At 37.3% G+C, this 19,955-nt stretch overlaps 1 protein-coding gene across 5 annotated transcripts in view; it reads left to right on the top strand.

The window, feature by feature from the left end:
• MAPK10 (mitogen-activated protein kinase 10) overlaps positions 1-19,955 on the top strand; it is a 178,617-nt gene that overhangs the window by 77,384 nt on the left and 81,278 nt on the right. For 2 of the 5 annotated variants that reach the window (XM_074155189.1, XM_074155188.1), the window contains exon 1: positions 18,359-18,480. In XM_074155189.1, the coding sequence (XP_074011290.1) occupies positions 18,359-18,480 (122 nt within the window). Of the gene's footprint in view, positions 1-8,456; positions 8,533-18,254; positions 18,481-19,955 lie in introns of those variants that run through there. The other 3 variants (XM_074155185.1, XM_074155187.1, XM_074155186.1) reach the window with 3 other exon arrangements.

Below are 19,955 nucleotides of genomic sequence, written 5' to 3'. Positions count from 1 at the left end.
AGCTCTGCAGTTGCAACTAGAGAAGAACATGATGACCCATGAAAATGCAATGTCTTTTATGCTGTAATGTTTTTGTTTACTACAAAAATATAACTACAGGGAAGTATTTTGCAGCAGAGTTATCTTTTTTCAGTGTTGCTGTTGTAACTTCATGTGAGTTGTTTTGTGCCATTTGGCACAGGAAAGTAGACTAAATTTGTCACATGTGATTCCTGCTGGTAAAACCGGAGTTAGGATTATTTTCATATGCAATTCTGAGTGTGCTACATCCCACTCTCTCTGAAGTCCCTGTCTGTTGAAATAGACCGCTGGGCCCTCTGCAGGGGTCAGTGTTTTGTGGGGTAATATTTGAAGTGAGCCAGCATCCCAGGTCTGGCCATGGGATTCAAGAAAGTCCACACTCCTCCCCATTATCTCTTTTCCCAGTTCCTTTATTTAATCCTTGACAGCCTATTAAAAATGGAAGTACCTTGAAGCAAAGATTCTAAATAGATCTTCAGAAATGGCTGCTGTAGTACGTACAACAGAGATGCAAGGTTGCTGTTACAGCAAAGCCAGAATATGGGAGTGCTCTGTCTGCCCTCTTTGTATCGGCTTCTCATGGTCTCTCACAGAAGATTCACAGGGGAGTATAAGAATCCATAAATAACCATATAGGACATTATCCGCACAATAGGCCTCGAATAGAAGGACCCTAATTGAAGTCCTAAACTAGAACATCTTATTTGCTGTAACTATTAGCTGTTACAAACCTGGGTAGCTTTGCATTTCATGTAAGGCTCAAATTCCTTTATTAAATTTCTGGCCTTGGTGAAATAATAAATGATAATGATAAATCAGTTCCTTGGTCTAAAAGGAAATTTTCATTTAATTACTATCTTTGAAATTCTTACCCTCTGACTTTATCAAAGTCACTTTGTTCCAATGCTACAGAACAAAGAAACCAAAAAAAATTTACTTTCTTGTGACAGTTAACTTTTGCATTTTAACACACCGTTTCTTGTTTCACTCGTACACAAGAACCTAACAGGAACATGACTTGGTTTTAATAGCTCCCTAGCTGTCCAGTCTAAGTTCACAAATTTGTAAATTTTTTTCTAATGTGTTAGTTAGTGGTCATCTGTACGACAGGTAACTAACAATAATCTTCACGGTTCTCTATCTTCTGTATTTCTGGTTTTGCTTATGGGAAACAAATGACTCTGTTGCAGCAACACCACTCAACAGCAGTAGATATGTTTTCTTTAAATAGTTCTCTCATTGTTTTGTCAGACCCTAGAACTTTAATTGTATTCACTAGATATATAAATATCATTATTCTTTCCAGTCTCACATCATATTGAATTTAATTATTGATCTTTAGAAACAGGAGGCCTCTTCTTACTCCATTAAGAATTTTTTCTCATATATTTAGAGTCTTAATCAACACAACCCAGAAGGTATCAAAATATTTTCAGTGCTTTCTTAAACAAGATGCAACTGCCATTTGATAGTTACAGTTTGCAGTGATTTTGCAATAAATCCCACTTGCATTCCTGAGATGAGTAGTTCTAGTAGCATTTTTGTTATGGGAATAATTAAAATTTACAAATGTTAGAGCTTAGGAGGGGGAAAAGCTTTTCAGAAGGGAAAGAATCTGGATTGTAGTTGTTTGAGAAATAAGCTGGTTTGTAGATGAAGAATTTACAGTGTCATCTGCTCATGGCTACAGGCTTTTACTCCAGAACTAAGCCTCTCACCTTTTTTAGAGTAATAGTATTTTAGTTGTGTAGCTACTGTATTAATAAATAAATAATTACAAAACAAAGGTGGGGATCACGCATCTTAACTTTGCAAACAAGTGAAGCAACTGTCCTTTCTTCGAGCAGAGAGGTTGGATGAAGGTACCTTCCTATGTGCCTGATTCTGTGATTCTATTTCTGAATAACCATGAGGTGTAAATAGTGTTTTAGTTTGTTTGTTTTTTTTTTCCCCAGAAAGAGAAAACAGATGAAAATCAAGTGCCAGAATAGAAAAATACAGGGGAAAAAAAAAAATCTTGGTTTTACCATTATGGTAAAGGTTGTTATCTTATGGTAGGCAAGTAGTGATTTACTGTGCTCGGCTATTTCCAATTAATATTTCTTCATTTTTTGGTGACAATAGTAGCCATGGTCTTGCACACTTACCACTGGAGATTCATCCTGAGCAAATTCAGAGCTACTTCCAACATCAAAGTCTAATTTAATGCCTCTATGAAGTGGCTAGATTTTATTTTCTCTTTGAATTTGCATCAGAGAGTGAAGATATTCAGCTCCAAATTAAAAGATGGTGTGAGATTATGACAAGATCATCATAAACTTTGACTAATTAATCTGCTGCAGCATCTCACAGGAGCAAGTTCCTTCTCTGATATTGCCTGTTCATAAATGTAAGTATTACTTAGGTATGTGATATCCTGGAGTGTTGCAACTTGGACATTTACACAAGGTATTGTTAAGTATGGAAATCTGATTCATAATAACTGACTTGAGAATACACAAGAAGCTGGTAGCAAGGCCAGTCTTGGAGCTCATTGTTCCTGTCTTCTGCATGTGAGCTGTGATCATTAGGAAAATCTGCTTATCAGTCCCCTATCTTTTCAGTTTGTATGCTCCTTTTTATTTCATATGTATTTCCTTCAAAAGCCTTTTCAGTGGTATTCCTAAATTCTTTCTTTACCACTCGCTTTTTCTCTTCCAGCAGTTCAGTTTTAGAGCTGCCTGCATGATTCTTGTGAATTTTTACATGCCATCTTTTCTCATCCCAGTTGAAGATGATCTGTTTCTACTGGGATTTAACCTCAATAATTAACCTATTCACATAATTGCTTTCCCCAGTTGTTCCAAAGTAATTAAAATGAGACCATAGACACAACAGAAAAACACTCTTTCTCAGTAGCACTCTCCTTGTCTATTATTAATCTGCTTGCAAATTTCAGTTCCTATTTATCTTCTGTCAGGTCTTGAAGCTTCTTGCCAAGGAATGGATCTCACTGAAGCTGATACTGAAAATGTTCTGTTGTTGCAGTGCTCTAAATTAGCTGTGAAAAAAAATAAGTTTTATAAATGTTGCTGATAAGCCTGAAGGTTTGGTCTTTGAATACCAATTTGACAGGGTGTTTGGACATATATATCTAATCATAACTGGCAGCAATTATATGAAAAATCTGGGCAAATTGCAGCTCTTCTTTTTTAATCCAATGTGTTAAAGAAGACAGAGCCTGCCTATGAAATTTTATAGGAGTCTGGGGATCAGAAATTACTATTTTCTTCCTATGCACTTTCTCATGCTATGTGACTTTGTTCAGGACTTCATTATTTCATACATTTAGGATACAAAGATGTTAAATGGAAGGATGCAGTATACTGACAATATTATGTAACTTCTTTATTTTTCCCTTTGTTATTTATACAGAGCGGAATAGCCAAATTTTGGTAAAGGGAAAATACAGGAGTGAGAGCATTACTCAAGGCTTCAGAGAACTGATAAGCTACTGTGACGAGAGTATATATTTTTAGATGAAGGAGAGAGGAATTCCAGTACTGGAAATCCATGAAATGATTCAAACCCATTTTCAAAACAGGATGCATTAATAATTCATAAATGTTAATCTTTGAAGATTAATGTATTACAAGAAGGTTTTTAAGTGACATCTGAATTGATAAATTGCCCCCTGTCACTGAAGTGGGGCAGGATTTTTTTTTTTTTAAATAACTTTAAATCATTGTGCTATTTCATTAATTTTTTTCATGCTCTGAATGTTTCTGTTCCTGAATGAAATATAACCAGGCAGAAATATATACTTTAATTAGCCTTTTGTAGCACAAATATAGAGCTACATGCCTGTGAAGACAGAGAGCACATTCACTGTACCTGTTGTGTACGTGGTGTATTTGGATGGTAGTATCAAATAAGCAGAAAGGCTGGATTTGGCTCTTGATATGAATATGTACAGTTTCCCCTTATTGTTGAGTTTATCACACTGCATGGGACTGGGAATAGATTATAGCATGTGACTGGGGGATGTACTGCGATTCTGTCAAAACTTTCCCGTTTGCAGCCATACTCTGCCAGGTTTATATCTAGTGGTGTTTTAGATACAAGTAGTTCTGTCTATGATATCTTCAGCTGCTATCTGATTTCTGTTTAAATTGGAACTCATACTGTTTAATTTATTTTTTTTTTTCATGCAGGGATATTTTTAGATTAGGATTTGAAGGATTAGTTTCCAATTTGTTTTGTTGTTGAACATGTAAATTCCTCTCAGAGTACAGCCTCAGGAGTGTGGGAGGTGGTGAGAACAGCACCAGGGCTAGTTTGGGACTTGGTTCGTTACAGCCGCAGCAATACACATCAAACAGTTGCTGCAGCTTTTCTTATCAAGAATCTTGTTGCTATTTGACATAGATGATTTTGCTGTGGGGTAAGGTGAAGAGTCCTGCCTGCTTAGCTTGTGATGAAGAGAGCCATATTGCAGCAGGGCACTTGGTTCCTTTGTCTCTCTCAATTAAAAAGTTATATGGAACTTTCCTGAGGCTCCACATTTGTTTTCTGAATTGTCACAAAAAAGCTTTAAGTATGCTTTGACAGGCCAAGGCAACATCCACTGGGCATGAGGGATTTGCCTGTTGATTAGGAGACATAGTGATGAGAAACCATCATGGAGATATTTTCTGAGAAGAAAGTGGCTGTGATGCTTTCTCCAGCCAAGAGAGCTTGTTAAGTGTCAGCCGGAGAAGCAGCTTAGAGGCAACGTGGTGGGTGCAAGTGCTGAGACTCTCCTCAGACCAGTACAGCACCAGTTCAGGCCCCTCAGTCTCAAAGTTTGCATCTATTGCAAACATAGGCTCTTCATTCATGATCCAGAAGCCAGTTGCGAGAACAATAGTGCAGTCTGAGAAGGAAAACAAGGCTCCCTATGCCAAAAGACTGGTTGCTAAATTGTCTGGACATTCACTGGTACCAAAATAGTATAGTTTGGAGGGTGAGGAAAGAATTCAAGGATGAGAAGAAAGATTTACTGCAGGAGGCTATATTTGAGAACTACAGCTACTATTGTTTTTCTGCTTTATCTTTTGTCATTGCGTGGTTTCCTCTCTGCTCTTAAAAATTATACTGATAGTATTGATTTAATCCTTTCAGTCTTCAAAGGCTGTTTGAATAATAATGAGACAATCCTCCTGACCCCTGGAGAGAAAGATAAGCATTATTAAAAACAAACAGTCCTTCTCCAGAAAAGACAACAGTGAAGGGAGGGGGAATTTCAGGCCTGAGACTGGGGCATGTCGTTGGCCCACGTTCTCTTTGGAAGAGTAGCTGTTGGTAAGGGAGGAGAGGAGTGGATGGCAAAGAAGAAGAGGATGGCAAAGCAGCATGCCAGGCAGAGGCCAAGCCTCAGTGGTATCTTCCCAGTCCCAGGCAACAGTTCACTTGGGGGTTGTGCCACTGAGCAGCTCAGAGGATTTTCAGGATTTTCTTACTTTTGCCTTCATGTCTACTTTTCTCCTCCTCTTTTAACACCTCCTCGTTTTGTCTTGCCTGAAAGTAGATCATGTATTTGCTGCTGAGACTTGTACGTTTTTACAGGTTCTGGCATAGAGATGCCTTGATCCTGATGAAAATTCTGTTTCATAGGCAGGTTTTCTCCCTGTGATGCTACTGCAGTCTCTGGCTTCCCAGCTGGATGCCAGCCTGGGTTATTACACAGTGTTTTGTTGTATCAGCACTGTTCCGTTCTCACAGTTCTTCCCACCCTGGGTGATTTTGCTCAAGGTTGAAAAGATAAAGCATCAAAAGTAAGGTAAAGAAATACTGGATACTTACACTCTCACCTAAAGCTCAGATCCCTAGTGAGTGATGTCATTTGTCTGTAGCTTCTTGTCTTATAACTGCTTTATGTTGTGACACAATTATCTCAGCATCAGACCAGTTCTTTATTCATTTTACACTGACACTTCTTCAATGTCTCTAGTGATGCAGTGTCAGCCAGCACCAGAGGAGGTGCAATCAAAGGTATTTACAAAGTTGAGTGTGAATGTATTTCCTGCATGAAGAAATTAGAAATTACATACATGTGTGATTACTTACAGGGGACTGAAGAGAATCCAGTATGAATTCAATATAGAAAGACGCACTACATAAAGCATGAACTCAAATCTGTTTTACCCTGGGTGTACAGTCTTACAGACCTCCGTGCTACAGAAAGGTGTTCTCATTCCTGGTGTACAATTGGAGGATCTCAGCTCTGTAGTGATTCATTTGATATAACTCATGTACAGAGGATTATGAGTATTGATCTAGGCCATTAAAGCATATCATACTTCTGTTATTTTATAAGCAGTAACTGCATAGAAGGACAACATAATAAATTGTAAAATGTATTCCAGTTCATAAAATTCACCAGTCTATTGCTCTGCCCAGGGTGACTATTAACAGTTATAGTCATTCCTGTGGAAAGCTGAGGAGCTGTGTATGACTAGTAATGCATATATAATACAAAGTGTGTCTTCTCAGTAGGCTCTTGCAGCAAATTCAGTGGGGAAACAAATTTCCCCAATTCCCTTCCTTTCCTATCTTCACCTTCTACTATTAGACTCTGTTTTGAATGTCATACGTTACAACTAATGACATTTCAGGCATTGATTATTATAGCAATATAATGTATCCAGTCAGTAGGATTTCATACTGTATATATCTGCAGCGTGAGAGTGTAATTATCTGCTGGCTTTCCATAAATCACTGGCAATATGACTAGTGTTAAAAGCTTTTTTTGTTTCTTTCTTTCTCCTTCTCATTTTAACATAACCCCTCTGTGGAATGTGAGGCTCTGGTAATGACTCACTGGGCAATGAGGCAGCAATCTCAGACACTGTAATATGATTCAGAAAAGGTCATGCGCTTGCTTTCATAACAGGATTATTCATTCATTCATTAAAAATTAAACACGTACGAACACATGATGCATTCAAGTTGGTAAGTATTAGTGAATACTTTCTTACAGTTTCTTAAGCCCTGATCAGTTTGTATGAGATTAAACTACGCCAAATTAAGTCTTGTCTTATTAGTGGCATTTTCCCCTGAAGTTATTTAATTGTTCCTATCTAAAACAAGTGTCGCAAGGAGGCACATAGTGTTTCAGAATCATGGCTGGATCTTAATGGACTGATGGACTATTGGTTGTTAAGTCCTTGCAGTGAGCTTATATTTAAAAGAAAATCATGAAGTTCTATATTATTTATTGTTTTTTACCTAAAAGTTGCTGATTTTTTAATTGTACTGTTAAAAGTTTTTTTCTTTTTTTTTTCTTTTTAAATGGAGTTATGCAGCAAAATCAATGTGCTCCAAAGTCTTGTGATGTAGCTACAGCCTGGTAGCTTCACTGTGTGTTTTTTACATTGATGTCCCATGCTAGAATGCAGCTAGGAAAGGATTGGTTACTCAGAGCTGAATTAAGTTAAAACAGCTGTCTAGTCTAGTGTGTACTTTGCCAATATCAGGTGCCTGTGAAAGAATCTAAAAATAGGGTGAGCATATAGTGGCAGACTGGGACTCAGGGTTGTCTTGAGTCAGAGGTGATATTTTTGAGGTTAACAGCCATCAGCAGATTCCTTCTTATGTGAATTGTTCTAATTATACTAGGGCTTACAGGGACTTCTGACATCCACAGCAACATGAGGCAGGAAGCTTTACAGTCCGATGAAAGAATTCTTCATACAAGAATTCTCTCTTATTGCTGAGTCTGAATCTGTTGTTTGATACCACGTACTTCTTTTATTTTAAAAAAATCAGGGAAGAGTGTTTTCCTTTTCACTTCATGGTATGCCACTCATTTGATGGATCTCCAGCATATCTCCACTTGGACAGCTCTTTTCTAGGCTAAAAAAAATTCTTAGTCTCTGCAGTTGTTTCATGTAAGGAATCTGTATGTGCTTTGGACCTTTCTTACCACCCTTTTCTGTAACTTTTCTAGTTGTAAAATGTTAAGACGAAAGCCAGAACTACATGCATAAAGTGGTTGTGCCATGAATTTATAAAGTGACAGTCTTTCAATTTCTATAACTGTCCATAGGACATTTTTTTTCTTCCCCATAATAGTAACTGTCTCCCATTCACACATTGTTTAGAACATTATTAACCTGATTTTTATTTTTGTTGATGTAGGAATACGCAAGTGACATGATAAACTTTGCGGTAATGGCACTGGTTACTGTAAAATTTTGCAGATGTAACCACATCATATTTGAGGCCACAACCTTGACAAGCATCAGAAAGAATTTAGATCCTATTTAGAGTTCAATGTTCTAACTGATTTCTGTTGTTCATGAGCTGGGTAGCAACTCAGGCTGGTTTTATAATCCAAATGTAGATAGACCTGCATTGTATTTGCACATCAGCAGACATACAAGATTTCTATTTTTACTTTTCTTTAATTGCAGGTATTTATGAGCCGCCATTTCCTGTATTATTGTGGTGAACCTGCTCTGGATGTGAAGATTGCCTTTTGTCAGGTGTGTGTTCCTTACAGGTAAAACAAGGTACAGTATATACTTGTACTTCATTTTTGCAGTTCATGCCATAACAAAAGAAAAAATAGAAGTGAATTTCAGCAGCTTACTGCGAGTAACTGGTTATAAGAATGAGAATAAATATAAAAAATAGAAGAACGCATCACAAAAATTACTTTTCTATTTATTTTGAAGTTTATTTTGTATTTTGCTATGAATGATTTTAATTTGGTTCTTCTAAAATGTCAGATAATGATCTGAGGTTTTTTGCAGGTAAAAATAATAGCGGAGTTTGCAAACAGAAAAAATGTTGACTGCACTTCCAATAAACTTAATGATGAATCAAACAACATAACTACAAACACAGATGCTTACACAGAAATATGCAAATTAAAACTATTTTATCTTAGCCTTTGTTTGTGTGAGATGGAGCCTTTTACATTGTAGTCTGTGACTACTATTTTCTGTTCTACCTTTAGTCTACCTTTACTAGAAGTGAAGGGAGAGCAATTGAAATTGTGGAGTATGTCTTGTCTCCAGTTGAACACCATGTGCTATGCAGGTTCTGGAGTCATGAGACTGCACTATAGCCAATTCTCTATTTCTAAATTACCCTTGAATTTGTTTGGGCACAATGCTTGGAAGTCTACAAGGCTGAAACTAATTTTGTAATACGAAGGAAAAAGTGTATTGATTTGTCCAGTTTTTGTTTCTCTTGGTTAGATTGTTAGTTAACATAAATATATATTTCACAAATCTGTGTGCATGTTTTTCCATCATGAATGAAAGATGACTTTCTTTGCTTACTTCTGAACAGTGTTTTGTGTTTGAATTCTGTCTCTTCATAGTTTTTTTGGTGAGATGAGACACCAGTAACCTAACTAGCTGGGGGGACACTAGGGACATTCTTCATTTTTTTGAGGGTGAGAACAATGCTGCATTCTTAGAAATGGAATTATGGTAAACACTGGGGGTTCTCCCCTTTATATTACTTATGGAGTACAAGTAAGTGAAAGTATAATTCTAGAAAAGAAAGGGCTATAACTTGTATGTAAGCATTTAACACAATAACGGGTGTTGGGAGGTTTGTTTTGTATTTTTTAACACAGGAGTACTACATATTTTTTCTGCTGAGAACGTTGGCTCTGTCCTTTGTAAATCATCAGCTCATCATCATCTCTGCTGTTCAATTTGATAATCTATTTAACCGTCTTCTCTGTCCCTTTTTATCTCCCGTTCTTCAAGTGCATATGTTGATCTAACTAGCTTAATTCTTCCACTGTTTTTTAGAGAAGAAAGGATTTTGTCAAATGTATTTTTGTAATTTTTTGACAGAGTTCACTTGCAAAAAAAAATTTAAAAAATTTTGCAAAAATTGCAAAAAAAGGTATTTCCTCAGGTTGTTTGAAAAAGACATAATTGATGAAAAAGTTACTTTTACCATGCAGAATAGAGTTTTCTGCATAGCTCTGCTTGCCAACTTTCCTCTCCCTTTTACTTACACCAGAGCAGAGCTGTATAGAAACATCTCTGTTTCACTCATGCAGAGGCAAGGTACTCTTAATCACTTCTTTTTGTGTACAGTGCCTCTTTAATCTTGGCATCAATCGGTGCATGACCATGTATAGCCAATGCTTTCTGTCACTACACTCCGAGTTCTTGATTTAGTGGAAAAATACCACTGTAATTATTCCTTTGCTGTTACCCTAACTTAATTAAAGGTATTCAGAGGCACATACCAAACCAAGTGTATTTACGATGTTTCTGTTAAAGCACATATTGATGAAATCAACAGCGTTTTGGATGAATTTTTATTACTAAATGAAAATGATTCACGTTTAACACCTACAGCAAGTACCCAAAGAGGAGTCATCCCATAAATGCATGCCAGAGATACTATCCTGACATTGCAGGAAACAGGTTCCTATCCTTTAAGCACTTAACGCACAAATACCTCTTCAAGGTCTTCAGATCTATTCTCCTTTCACGTCCCAGACAGAGTACGTCAGCATTTTTGCATATTGAAATTCGAATTGGTGCTGTACTGATGCCACCGAAAGAAAACCTTAGAATGAAATTTTAGTTTGCATGTTGAGGGAATTTTTGCGAACTTCTACTCAATTTGTGCTTTCAAAAAAACCCAAACCAAAAAGATTTTAAAAGCTTTAAATTCTCTTGACATCTTTTTTTCCGCTGTATTCTGCTAACTTGCTTTATTTTCACAGTCATGCTTACCTATCTTGAACAAAACTTGTATAGACTTCCTAGATGCAATATTACATCAGTGACTGTTTAAAAATCATTATTGATTTTTAAATTACTGATTTTAGAAAACTTTCCATTTTGCACACAGAAAAGACCAGCTTTATTAATCGCATTGCTCTCTGTTGATTGGTTGATTCATTTGGTCTGTTTTTTAATTTTATCCTAACTTGATAAGCCACTTTAATCATAACTAATGCTTTATTCAGATTGGGTGGAGTTACTACTTTGACCATTAAAGAAACTGTCTTGATGCAGAATGTCCTATAATCATGCTTTCTATCCAATGGGAAATTAATTGGTATTTGTAAGACATCAATGAATAGTGATCTAGATCTTAGATTTCTAGGACTAAAACGGTACTTTATAGTATCAAGAGCTTTCTATTTCTAACAAAAGGTGTGATTAAATTATTTGGCTCCTTATACTCTTTACTTATAAAAGACAGAATCTTTTCATTAGCGATTAGTATCTTCACAGTGAATACTGTGATCATATAGTTGTATTGAGAAATATTTTTTTTGAGTACTGTTGTTACATGCCTCTTCTTTACCCTTCTTTTTAAAGGAAGCCATGATGTACATTGGGGCATAGTATTTCATGTAGTCAATCTTCTTGCTGCTCTGCTTGTGTACTAGAAGAAATCTTCCTAAACAATAATCCAGCATTTCAGTGTAATTCCAGTCTCCTGAGAAGTGCAAGCCATTTGAAATATACTGTATTATCAATACATGCAATAAATAAAGGAGGAGCTGGTAATCCCATCTTGGCTTTCCTAGGCTCTTCACACTGTGCTTCTATGTTCCCTTCACTACTGTTAATAAATAGAGTGTACTTTTCATTTTTTAATGTTGCAATGTTTTGGCCAACTTTTAGTGATCCCGTTTCTCTTCCCTAATCTTAATTGTATCTCGCTTCTTCCTATGTTATTGCTTCTTTTTCAAATCTAGGGCCACAGAACAAACTGATTAATACAAACTGCAGTGTTTCCTCTCTTATCAGTTCTCCTGCGAGTTAGATGTGGCTGCTGCCACAGCTTTCCTCTGTTTTGGACACAATTCCTCAGTGTATCTTTGCTAGCTTCCCATCTCTGGAGCTGTGCCTAAATAAAAGATGTTTCCAAACATCTTTACCGTAGCTTTCTCACGTACTCTTAAATCTTTCTGCCTTATCTTTTTGGCTACATTTTCCATTTGCATCACTGTTGAAGTTGCTTTCCATAAAGAAGCTTCACTCTCAAGGAATCTCAGGGTTTCTTGATCAGTGTTCTCATCCTTACCTTCTTTGGTTGGATGTTACCTGTGTGTCAGTGTTGAATTCTTGAGGCATCAAGGGAATGAGAAATCATTTTGAACTAGTTGTTTTGTCGTGCAGATACTTGCATATTGCTCATCTCTTAGTAGTGTGGCTTGGAATAAAGCAAGAGTCAGTTGGCCACTGGAAAGATTGACTTCATAAGGGAGAGTGGATTGTGCCTGGGGGCTAGGACAAGACTGCTGCAGAGAGATTAAAAGAAGGCAGAGAATTAACCTGTGAAAAAACCCCAAACCACTCAAAACACAGTAAAATCAGGAAGACTGGGTGACTAATACAATCCCTACAGGGTTAGAATGAGCTAGAAAAGTGGGGAACTGTGGTGTGATGTGGCTGATAAGATAAAAATCTGTAATACTACACCCAAACACACACAAAGATGAGAAACCTATTTTTTGTAGGACACTTTACCACTATCTATGGACTTCTAAGTCCAGGGAGAGCCAGAGTAAGTCTGACTTTATGATGAGAAAAATAGATAATATTTGTGCCATAAATGTGGCATATACAGAATACACAATGAAAAATAATTTAGTCAGCCTTTCTGTGCAAATATTATTCGTATTTCGCAAGTGGCGGCTTCTGTGGCCATCCAGATTTACAAAGCAAAACCTGTGACCCTTAAATCTAAAGCAGAGGATTCAGTAAATGACTGTTCATCCCAGAATTCTTGCACTTGAATCTTCTGAGAAAATGACAGCTGTACAAGTGGGAGGGTAGCCATTAAATTAATAGCATTGTTGACTTAGCAGATGCACACAGGTGGGCAGGGCTTGCCTGTATGCACATTTTCGGAGCTGGCAAGAAGTTTCTGAGATATTGTCCTTTCAGATCCTGAGGGAATTGAAAGCATCCACCTCTGAAACGTGCTGTCGCCCATACCAGTCTCTCTGTCTGCGATGAGGTGGAGACAGTGGGGGGCCCTGGGGAGCCATTGGGATTGCTAGCTCAGAACATCCTCTCCTTTTCATCCTGCTCATCTTTCGGCGCTGTGCCAACTGCAAATTAGGAGTCAGCCTTTCAGTCTTCCCTCTAGTTCTTTTCACTAGACTTGAATAACAACACCCTTAGAAGTTGGTGTGTTCCTGTATGTATTTTTGTGTGTGCAGACGGAACAACAGAAGAGCAGTCTCCCCTCAGCTGATGCCTGCTAACAGACTCTGTGACAGTACTCATTGCCTTGGAAATGCAAAGGAGAGCAGTTTAGCTTAAACTGCCATTAGCATGGTTTGTATTTATAAAATCTAAGATGTATGAGATACTGAACTGTAAGAAATTCTGATATTTTAGGCTCATCAATAATAGGAGGAATGGTGTTCAGAAACAAAGGTCTTTCAGTGAAATATAAATATAAATCTTTTGTGGGGTAGAAATGGACAAATGAAGTGGGATATCAGGAAAGAATTCACTTCATAATATAGAAAATAACTTCATTTTGTTTCTTTTGTGCTTTTTGATGCTCTCTTTTGCTCTCTGTGCTGTGAAACAGAAAAAGGAACAGAATACAACTTGTGGCTGTGTGTGAGGCAGTTGTTCTTTGAAAGCAAAATATGTGTTCTCTAAGCACTTAGTGATGGTGAGAGTATCTTTTTCCTTCATCTCAAATGCTTGAGTCTTGACAGTTCAATTTCTTTACTCATCCCCAATTTCTGGCATAGTAAGCAAAAATCATTACAGATGTGGCTATGCGCTTAAGTGATCCAGGAAGGACAGCTATGTTTTCAGGTCTGAAAAACTTTTACTTTTCTTACTCTTAAATTTCTCAGTATGGAGGAAAGAGAATGGAATTGGATGAGTGTTAGAAGTTTTCAATTAGATACTATTGGAAAGAGAAAATAATGGTGTGTGCATTCTTGCACATGTAAAATGAAAGTTAAGTTCCAGTCAGTGCTGAAGCAATGTAATTCCATTGTCCAGATATTTATGGAAACCAAGGACAAATAGCACTCCAATGCATACTTTGTCTCTGAGGAATAATCTTTCACGTTACAGAGAAGTAGATGTGTTTTGTTCAAAGCAAAAAGCATGGAGAAATTTGCTTTTGTTTCACGCCTGCAATGTTTACTGTTATTTTGGGGCCCTGGTATTGTAGTTTACCCAAGTTCATTTGAAGCTCACCTAAAAATTTAATAACTTGGTGAAACTCCCTTTTCTGTACAAGACCTATGCATCTTTACTATGATATCCTAAGAAGTAAACCAGATCGCCATGTGTATGTATACCCTTGCTTTGCCCAGCCAGTTCTTAATGAAGTTGTCATGGTTTCATCTGAATTTACCAAAACCAGACTGACAGATGGACCTCCCCCCCTCCCCCTCCAAAAAGAGAGGAGAGAAAGAGATAAGGAGATTTAGAAGTTTAGAATGAACTAAACTACTTTAATGAAGAATTAACATTAAAATAAAAATGAAGACAATAATGAAATAGATACAATATATACAAAACTGTGTCAAGCTCCCAGGATGACAGTCACATCACCGGCAGGCACTGGGGAAGTCCCAGACTGGACTCAGTGATGGATGGGAACTGGGTTCCAGCTCTGGAGTCAGGAACACATGGATCGGGATCAAAGGCAGATGAACAGAGTCCTCTTTGGACGTCGGCCATGGAAGAAAGACAGTTGACCCTTTGATCCCTCAGCTTTTACACTGAGCATGGGGCAGATGGAATGGAATACCCTGTTGGTCAGCTTTGGGTCACCTCTCCTGTCTCCTCCTCCCCACAGGTGGGACCCCTCTACGCTTTTCTGTTTCCGACCCTCTAAGGGGGCAAATAACGAAATTGGCTGCCCTTGGTTGTTACAGCAATAAGTATAAGCAAGGGCCTCTGCACACCATCCCTTGGCATGAGCTATAAACGTTGGTCTTATCACTCTGAGAACGAGCAGTTTTCTGCACAATATGCCGTTAATTTCAGAGAGTTAGAAGAGGCCTGGCTAAAATGTAAAATTACTGAACAGAAAATTGGTTCGGTTTTACTTCAAACCGGGACAGAAGTGCTAGTTCCTAGTTTCTTAAGATGTCAGTATCAATCAAATTTGAAAGAGCTTCTGTCTTAGGTGCGTATACAGAAGGGTATACAGAAGGGTCTATACTGGAAATTTCTAGCCCTGTGTTCCTTTCTGCTGCCAGATAATCAAAACTTTAACTTAAGTGCCAGTGCAGAACTTATAAGCGTTATGCAGTGAAACCTGAATCTGAAATAGCTTACGTGGTGGGGGGGTGGGGAAAGAGGATATTAACTGCTATATAAACACCTAGGCTTCTGGAAGTGTTTGAGTGAGCACTGGTAATGTAACAGAACAAGACCAAAATGTGTTGTGTAGGTTTCTTTAGGATCAACAAGGTGCATTTGAAGACTTTGAGAAGAATCTTTTGATCAGGGTTTGAAACTAAAACTAACATTAATGTGCTCTGTTAGGAGTATGAGCTTCCTTGCTGATGGGAAAAGCTTTTTTTAGCTTAATTTTAGAACGAAACAAGACTGGCCTTTCCTCATTTAGGAAGTGACTGTTGGGTTAACTTAGAGATGGTTCATGATTTGATTGCGTGCCATCTTGCTTTGGGGGTCTGATCAAATGGGATTAATCCAATAACACTGTCAATTCATTGATTTAGGGATTTGATTTAAATTACAGTCATGACAAGGATAGTTGTATCATTCATTTCCTGGTTCTTATAAAAGTAAGCAATACTTTGGGGTTAAGCAGTAGACTTACTGTGGTTTAATTTTGCTTATTTAGGCTTGTAAAAATCAGCAAAATATAAAGAGTAGGGGTTTTTTGTATTTTTTTTCAGCAGTGTGGGTTTAAAGGGAGGAGACAAATTAATAGATGACCTGGAGACTGTTTGGCCTGTCCACAAAGCTGAAATGTTTGTCACTCAGAGGAGGCATTCTGCTTGGAGTGAACTTCAAACTAAATAAGTCTGTCTTGAGTTTTATAAGTAATTTATGGTGTTGATATTTTCTACCAAAGCTTCTTATGGTGCACAGATTTTTAAGTAGACAGACTTTGAGAAAAAAATATTAATCTAAAAAGAAAAAAAAAACCAAAACAGTCTTTACCTTTCCTACTCGCACGTAGTTAGGAGCAGATTGTCATAAGAATGGTCTGTGTTAGGCAGAGGAGAGCTGCTCATCAGGATACTTGTTTATTCTGACCACTGGTTGTGGTCTTTTGCATGCCATTGATCAACACCACATTAATTGCTGTTGAAATGACTGAAGCGATTGCATACATTCATTTTTATGCTGACACTTTATATAACATTGGTTTCAGAGTAATGAGTATTAATGCTGAATATCATCTGCACTGTTCTGATAATGACATCAGAAAAAAAAACACGCTGCAAACTTAGCCAGAGGGAGCAGTGATTATTTCCTGTCTATCAGGAGCATATTATTAAAATGAAGCCTCTTAATTCCAGGTCTGGTGTGAATAGCTGAGATAGACAGCCAAATTTACGTATCTCGCTTCACGTAAAGGAAGGAGTTTTAAGACTAAGGCTATGCAGTGCAAATCAGTTGCAGTCTGTCTGTCTTCAGATAAGAAAAATTCAAGCCTCTTTCAGAGTAATTTCACTCTGTAAGCTTGACTTAAGCACTATGTCAGTGTCCATAAATCTCTCACTTTCTGCATTTGAGGGGAAAAAAACCAAACAAAACAACAACAAAAAAAAGCCTTGCCCTGTGTCTGATTAACAGGTAATGTAATGTTTCTAATTGCTCTTCAGAAATGAGGTTTTCTGTTTGAATGAACAGCTACATTTATTAAAATGTTTCAAAGTCTCTAAATGCGGTGGTTAAGATTAATGTATACTGTCCAGTGACAATGGGCCTTCTGGTGAGATTACAAACAGAAAAATAATTTTAATTGTCCTATGGCAAACCTAAGAATCCAAGTTCTCAGCGAGGTCTGTTATCTGTTTTTAATGATCAGCTTCGTGGAACAATGAAATTATGTCCTTTGAAATTGGAAAAAATAACATTCTCCAAATCGACTTTACATTTTTCTCTGCTCCATCAAAATTCAACTTAGTAGTCCATAGTCACATAACACAGTTGATTATTGGGGGAGAGCAATTGGTAGTAGAGCAAATAAGAAAATTTAGAAGCTGCATTTGCGAGCGCTGAAAATAAATGCACAGTCAGAGAGAGTCAAGTTTGTTTTTTGCTTCTCCTTATAGAAGGTATTTGGAAAAGTGTTGATTTCCATAAGTGAATTGTCAATTACTTGAGGACCAATCTGTTGTAGTATGTTGAACTCTTGTATCCTGTGCTTTGCATCACGTAGTACAGAATCCTAAATTACAAACACTAAATTCTGATTTTTATCTCAAATTATTATATAATTTGCTCCATAGTCTTCAGGGAACTGAGCTCACTAGGAGTCATAAAATGGTTATAATGTAACTTTCTCCATAGTAATTCTACAAATTTGGGTGAGGTTACAGCTCTGCCGTGCTAAATTCAGTGCAAGCATTAAAAGTTCACAGTAACTTGTCTTTGTGTCATGAAAATTGACCCTTCCTTGGGACTAATGTATTTGTCAGGTCATGAGAGCAACTCTTCTATCCTTAGGAACCCAGAACTTGGGAACATCTCCTGAGCACTACTGAATACTCTCCATGATACTGAGACATGTCAGGTCACAGTTTGTCTCATAAACTGCTGTTCCTTTTGCAACTCCTGTTAAAAGGTTCTCAAGGCCTTTACCATATGCTCAGGGAAGGCCTTAGCGCTCATGTGAATAGACTTATTTGCTCCATTTGACCAATGATGAAGACTCGAATTCCTGTCTCTTGATGCACTTCTACACTGATGTAAGTCTTCTTCTGTTAAGATATTTATTGCAATACAAATGAGGGCAGAATCAACGTGAACACATAAGGCAGTTGTCATAAAGCAGCAGTAACAGCAAGCAGAGACCGGTAGATTAGAGTAACTGTGTCATAAACATCAGCTGGAGAATTCATTAGCTTGCTCTAATCAGTGGCTTTTTGTGGTTACTTCCTGGGTGAAAGAGGGTTTGATACAGTCTTTGAGGGCATTTGAGGATTCAAGTAGATCTATGACAATGAACTTAAAATGACAAGAATTTATATTGGAAAATTAGGCTGACTCTTTTTTATCAGTATTCTGATGTTTTACCAGCCTTGGTTTCTGTGTTTTCTCCACTCCCTCCCCCCTTCCCTTCTTCTGTACAACAGGGATTTGGGAAACAAGTGGATGTGTCATATATTGCCAAACATTACAACATGAGCAAAAGCAAAGTTGACAACCAGTTTTACAGTGTGGAAGTAGGTGACTCGACCTTCACAGTTCTCAAACGCTACCAGAACTTGAAACCTATTGGCTCTGGGGCTCAGGGAATAGTTTGGTAAGTATCAGCAGTTTTTCTTACGCTTTTAAATAGGATTTGCCTTTTGCATTTCTTCACAGTTTGCTAGCCACAGACGTTGTCTAAAATTGCAAAAATAACAGTCAGGCAATGAACATCCTGAGGCAGAAGGAGCCTAGTTGTTCACTAATAAATTCTCCTGCTGGTGAGAATGATAGCACTAGGGTTTTTTCTCCGTATAGCAAAATGTAACTAGCAAGAAAGCGAGAGAAAGATCTTATCATCATTGACAACTGTGGCACTATTTCCAGAGGCAGTGCTTATAAGATCCCAAGTAAAACCTGTAATTTTATTATTTGTACTGTAAAAGTCACTGAGAGCAATATAAAAACTTGTCACATCCCATAATATTTTCTAATATTCAGAATAGAAGCCTTTTGAATCAAGGTAACTGCTAATATTTCCTTTATTTCTTAAAGGAGACGTTGCAATGATGTGAATTAATGTGAACAAAAGACACAAATTCAGTAGCTCTCCTAAATAAATACAAAAGGCTTATGGAATTTGAATTCATTATGTTCAAAAGTTCTGATATACTGGTTGGCTTTTGCCTCTACATTTTTAGAGATGGCTCTTAAATTTCAGTGACTTGTATTTAAATGTCTCTGTGCAGGCATTTGTTACCTGTTTAATTACAAGGCAGTAGGGTAACTAACACGATCCTTTTCATCTGTAACTTGATCAGAGATGAAGTCTAATTCCGTCTGTCGTCTTTATCACTGCTCTTTTCTGATGTTATGTAGTGTGTGTTCCTTTACAGTTGGAGGCAATGGTAGAGCAACAGGTTCCTTTAATCTAGGAGCAAGTGGGCTTCCATGGATCATTAGTCTTGGCACTATAATTGACAGTGTAACAGCAATTAGCAACACATCCTTAGGTCTCAGTCTGTCACTTCCAGTGTTTAGTATACTTTGAGGTCACACTAGCCCAAAGATTGATTTAAATGATCAAGTACTTTATTTCATATCTTAAACACAAAATGGCTAAAGGTTAGTTTAAAATCAGCTTTGGGAAAGAAACATACTTTGTGTTGAGTACTATTAATCAAACATCTTGCACTGTTTGTCTACTTCCATATGTAACAACAGATGTTTTTTCTTCCTACTTACTATCCTCTATTAGTTTTAGAGAAAAATCAAATTTTGTTTGTCTCTGCAACTGAATTGTTGTAATGATTAATTATGAGAAGCAAAAAAACCCCATAGAAATTAAGCTAAATAAAATCAATTACATCCTGTAAATTTGTCTATCGTGCAGTTGACAGGCAAAAATTAAGAATGCCTTGGGAAAGAGAATTAAATGAGAAAACAAGTTCAAGTGAAAGTTAACACAAATCCCCTGAAATGGCTGAGCATCATGGAGGCACCATAAAAGGTCTTTTATGGTTTGATGATACAGATGCAGAAGTATTCCATGGGGAAGATAATGAACATTTTTGCTTACTAGGTGTTATG

Source organism: Numenius arquata, chromosome 10 (assembly GCF_964106895.1).
Source record: "Numenius arquata chromosome 10, bNumArq3.hap1.1, whole genome shotgun sequence".
NCBI classification, from domain to species: Eukaryota; Metazoa; Chordata; class Aves; order Charadriiformes; family Scolopacidae; genus Numenius; species Numenius arquata.
Note: the sequence above shows the minus strand (reverse complement) of the source record. Positions and strands in the feature narration are given on the sequence as shown.